At 41.5% G+C, this 5316-nt stretch overlaps 1 protein-coding gene across 1 annotated transcript in view; it reads right to left on the bottom strand.

Moving 5' to 3' along the window:
- Positions 1 to 3460: 3460 nt before the first annotated feature.
- LOC101855386 (submandibular gland secretory Glx-rich protein CA) overlaps positions 3461 to 5316 on the bottom strand; it is a gene marked incomplete at its 5' end in the record, with an annotated part of 7528 nt that continues 5672 nt past the window's right edge. Inside the window, 1 exon segment of the mRNA XM_005111598.3 lies at positions 3461 to 4049. Within this exon segment, the coding sequence (XP_005111655.2) occupies positions 3619 to 4049 (431 nt within the window).

Raw genomic sequence — 5316 nt, 5'->3', positions numbered from 1 at the left:
CCAAACTTACTCTAGATCTAGCGGCCTCCGGGGACATGTTTCCTAACTACAGCATTGACTGGACATTTGTTGGCACAGGACCGTGACAATACCTTGTCCCTATATTTCTCTGTAGGTGTACATAGATGTACATGTACAAAAACATTGTACCAGCAAGCAGCCACCTGTCCCTATATTTCTCTGTAGGTGTACATAGATGTACATGTACAAAAACATTGTACCAGCAAGCAGCCACCTGTCCCTATATTTCTCTGTAGGTGTACATGTACAAAAACATTGTACCAGCAAGCAGCCACCTGCCACGTCATCCATAACCAAAGACATGACGTCACTGAGATGATCACAGTTGAAAACAGACCCCAGAATACCATACAAGAACTACATGAACAAACGTATCGGAACACATTCATTATTACATTATATAAGATAGATAGATATATATATATTATATATAATTATTGTCTGTAACAAATTTGGCCAAACGGAGCTGACCTTGCAGATTTGTCTGTGTTTTTGTTGTTTTATTACGTTTTAACTGAAAAAACAAAAATAATCAGTAACCCGGTATTTGAGAAGTTTGAGAAGTCGGATGGCGCATTTTTCACAGTACAGTAGCTAGTATATGTTGTTGTTGTTGTTGTTTTCAAATCCCTTTAGCTGCGAGCATTTCGCTCCTGGCAGCGCAATGCCTCCCTCAAGAAACCACAAACACACATATATATATATATGTATGTTGTTGTTGTTGTTATCGATCCAATATAATAAAAGTGGGCATTTTCACCTACGCTGCGGCAAAAAGCTGCATACAACAAACAAGCATTATTTTCAAAGTTGAGTAACCTGCAAAAGTGAAATGTGTTTTTATACGACATAAAAGAGGTTACGCTAAAAAATAAAAAGTCGATCAAAATTTCCAAACTGGCGCAAAAATGCCTGTTTTTCCAATTTCGATATTTTGACAAGCGCCTGATTTCACCAAGCCGCCTCACACATTATATGTACATCTGGAACTGCAGACCCATAATATATGTACGTCTGGAACTGCAGACCCATAATATATGTACATCTGGAACTGCAGACCCATAATATATGTACGTCTGGCACTGCAGACACGTCTGGTACTGCAGACACATAATATGATAATATGTACGTCTGGAACTGCAGACACATAACTTCAGATTTGAAACACCCCCAGAACGTCTTTGGTCACCCTCCCCCACAAGCCACTTCACAATGCCAATATCACAGTCTCTTTATAACACCAAGTAACAATATTTGGCTCAAACATTTTTGGAGTAGCGGCAAAACTAACGGAAGTGTGCTGTTAGAATCTGGCTACAGGAAATATATGGTACCGAGTGATAGCAATATGGTACTGAGTGATAGCAATATGGTACTGAGTGATAGCAATATGGTGCTGAGTGATAGCAATATGGTACTGAGTGATAGCAATATGGTGCTGACTGATATCAATATAATATAGTGCTGACTGATATCAATATAACAGTTGTAATTATGGTACTGAGTGATAGTTTTCCAACAGAGAAAAATCCAACACAGAACAAGAAATGATCAGGGTGAGTAGAATCTAGCAGCACGTGTGGAGGGAGACGCGTTTGTGTTTGTGGCTCGCTACATTCAGCATTATCCAGAATAGAGGACTTCACCATGTGTTTGGAAGAAAGGGACAAAACAAGAACCCCGCAAGAAAATGCCACTTAGAGTTTGAGGAATGTTCAGGCCCGTCACTACAGCAAAGGACGGCGTGTCTGTACATGATATTTGACATCAGGGCACCAAGAATCGGTCGCTAGCTCATCTTATTTTTGATCACAGGCTATAAACAAACTAGCGTTGTAAAGAACGGAACGTGGGCATGGAATGTCATGAGAGTATAAAAGGCTTTCTCCAGAAAACATTGTAACAGTGTACATAAATTTACTGATCATTTTCCTGGCTGATTTTTTCAAATGTCACCAAAAAGTGTAGTCAAATATAACACATCTCACCTTCTTTCACCGTTTTTATCAGTTTTTGTTGATTACATTTTTTAATGATAAAAATCAACCCCAAAAAGGGTGCACATTATATTGCCTGTCACTTTTCTTTCAAAGAGAGTGATTCAATAGCTTCGCCAAAGTTAAATATCAAACAGAATTAACTTTTTACGATACATTTTTTCCAGGATTACTGCATTTCTGGAACACTTTGCAACTTGAATACAGGGGGTTAGAAAACGAAATAACGTTGCAAACATTCTGAACATCGAAGCTTCTGAGCATACCAAATAAGAACGCTCAAGTTAATAGTAAAAGTCAAGACACATTTCTACCAGTAGCAAGAGACACATTTCTACCAGTAGCAAGAGACACATTTCTACCAGTAGCAAGACACAAAGGATTTCTGTAAGGCTAGAACATATTTGGCAACAAGGGAAGCTGAGAGTTCCAGACCTCGCTGTCAAGTCAAGGTACAACCATATAGCCATTGTTTACCAAACTGAGAGTTCCAGACCTCGCTGTCAAGTCAAGGTACAACCATATAGCCATTGTTTACCAAACTGAGAGTTCCAGACCTCGCTGTCAAGTCAAGGTACAACCATATAGCCATTGTTTACCAAACTGAGAGTTCCAGACCTCGCTATCAAGTCAAGGTACAACCATATAGCCATTGTTTACCAAACTGCCGTGGTAGTTGCGTAAGGCATACTGTCGTTCCGACAAATATTTGGATGGTACTCAAACTTACTCTAGTTCTCAACAACAAAATGTTTGGAAAGTTCCCAAACTTACTCTAGATCTAGTTCTCAACAACAAAATGTTTGGAATGTACCCAAACTTACTCTAGTTCTCAACAACAAAATGTTTGGAATGTACCCAAACTTACTCTAGTTCTCAACAACAAAATGTTTGGAATGTACCCAAACTTACTCTAGTTCTCAACAACAAAATGTTTGGGAATGTACCCAAACTTACTCCAGTTCTCAACAACAAATGTTTGGAATGTTCCCAAACTTACTCCAGTTCTCAACAACAAATGGGTCCAGGGGCATAATGTCTCCATCAAGAACAAACATTCATTTTTTTAAAACGTTGATAAATAATAACATTAGAATTTGATTCACATACAAAGCATCACAATAAATTACTCCATTAACATTTGTAAATACATAATCGCTGGACATTAGTTTTAGTTTAAGTAAGTGTTTTACAGCACTTGCAAAACTACTAGGTCATATGGTCGCTTTTAAGCACAAGGGGGCTATCCCGAAAAATGCTGTTTTGAGAAAATCGAAGGGAAAGTTTTTGCCCCTTGTTCATTTTCTTTAAAAGACAAGGAGAGTTTTCTCTATTACCAAACAAATATACACACCAATGAAACCAAACTTCTCCTATAGGTAGGGCAATACCCACTTTAGGTGTAGGTCAAGATTTTCGGAACCCCCGAAATCTGGGTCAGCCCGCTTGTCCTGAAAAGCGACCAAATATGTCCTGAAAAGCGACCAAATATGTCCTGAAAAGCGACCAAACATGTGCTGAAATGCTGGACTTAAAAAAGGCAAAACAATAAATCGTTAATTTCTCCAACACGGTTCGAGAGTAACTTCCCCTGCCTGCGTCACTCAGCAGACTGACTCTGTGTGACGTCACCGCCGCCCTTGTTGCCACTGGCGTCTGCCTGCTCGCCACTTCCTTCCTTCTGCTCTTCACTGGCGTCTGCCGCCGCCGTCTCCTCGCTAGCCTCAGTCTGTTGCTGCTCGCCGGAGGCTTCCTGCTGAGTTCCTCCCTCACCCTCACCTCCCTCCCCTCCCTCCCCAGCCTTCTCTACAACCTCTGACCCCTGCCCTGCTTGCTCTTCCACTTGCTGTTGTTTTTCCTCCTCTTCTTTGTTTCCCTCCTCCGCCTGTTTCTCGCCCTCTGACGTCACCGCGGTCGTTTCCTGTGACGTCACCACGATCGTTTCCTCCGACTGTCCAGCCGACGCCTCCTGTGAATCTGCGGCCGTTTCTTCCTGTGTCGTTTTCTCTCCCTCCTCCTGTTGCTGGCCGCCTGTGTCCATGAAAGGAAAACACAGACAGAGCCTGGTTAGTGTTTCAACATTTGTTTAGTTTCAGTAAGAGTTGTACGGCACTTGCAACACAATAAGGTCATATAACAAACACAAAAAGAAGGAGGAGAGAGAAGGACGACAGATGTTTGATAGGAAAGAAGAAGCAAAGCACACCAGAGAAGGAGCTCAATAGTACACACAAATAACGTTTCCACCAAAGAAACACCTACAGTATCTACCCACAGAGTGCAGACAACAAAACCAAACCAACATTTACAATTACAACAAAGTAAGGGGGGGGGGGGGGAATAACCAATAAATCTAAGCACAATGCGTTCATAGGAATCTCCACTAAATGTGATACCCAAAGTAGACGAATCTGTCAAACAAATCACACGGGCAGAAACCAAAACACCTGAAAAAAACCAAAACACCAAAGGAGAAATGAGGTTACCATGCAAGTGCAGAAGCAATATGTACTATCCAAAAGTCATGCAAGAAAATGTGTTCTCTTCCATTCTAAGCCATGCATCAATCAACGCCACTTCTAGGAAGTATAAAAATGTTCTGCATCTTATGTACAGGATACAACTACACGTGAACAGCACAGGGGGAAAACGACGGTAGTCACAAACTGGAAATTGTGAGGGTGCCAATTTTAAAAGCTTGTGGACTCGTAACTTCATATTTGTTTGGCTGGTGGTTTATTGTTAAGTGTTGTTGAACGGGAAATCTTACTACACTAATCAGCCGACAGTTGAACAGAAATACAGTTATGAGTCAACAAGCGTCAAAAATTGGTACCGGTACCCTCACGATCTTCAGTTTGTGACTACCGTCGTTTTTCACCCTGTAGTCTTCATGTATGTATATACACATGCATACAGCACGTATTCGTTTTTCTACACTTTGATCTTAGCCAAAGGGCCGAGAACACAAGGTGAAAATATTCATGAAGGTGCAGATAGAACACATTTACAACTACTGGTCTCCAGACCCCATGGCTGACCAATCACTGTACTGATCTCCACACCCCATAGCTGACCAATCACTGTACTGATCTCCACACCCCATAGCTGACCAATCACTGCACTGGTCTCCAGACCCCATAGCTGACCAATCACTGTACTGATCTCCAGACCCCATAGCTGACCAATCACTGTACTGGTCTCCAGACCCCATAGTTGACCAATCACTGTACTGATCTCCAGACCCCATAGCTGACCAATCACTGTACTGATCTCCACACCCCATAGCTGACCAATC

The sequence above is a fragment of the Aplysia californica genome, unplaced genomic scaffold (assembly GCF_000002075.1).
Source record: "Aplysia californica isolate F4 #8 unplaced genomic scaffold, AplCal3.0 scaffold01085, whole genome shotgun sequence".
NCBI classification, from domain to species: domain Eukaryota; kingdom Metazoa; phylum Mollusca; class Gastropoda; order Aplysiida; family Aplysiidae; genus Aplysia; species Aplysia californica.
Note: the sequence above shows the minus strand (reverse complement) of the source record. Positions and strands in the feature narration are given on the sequence as shown.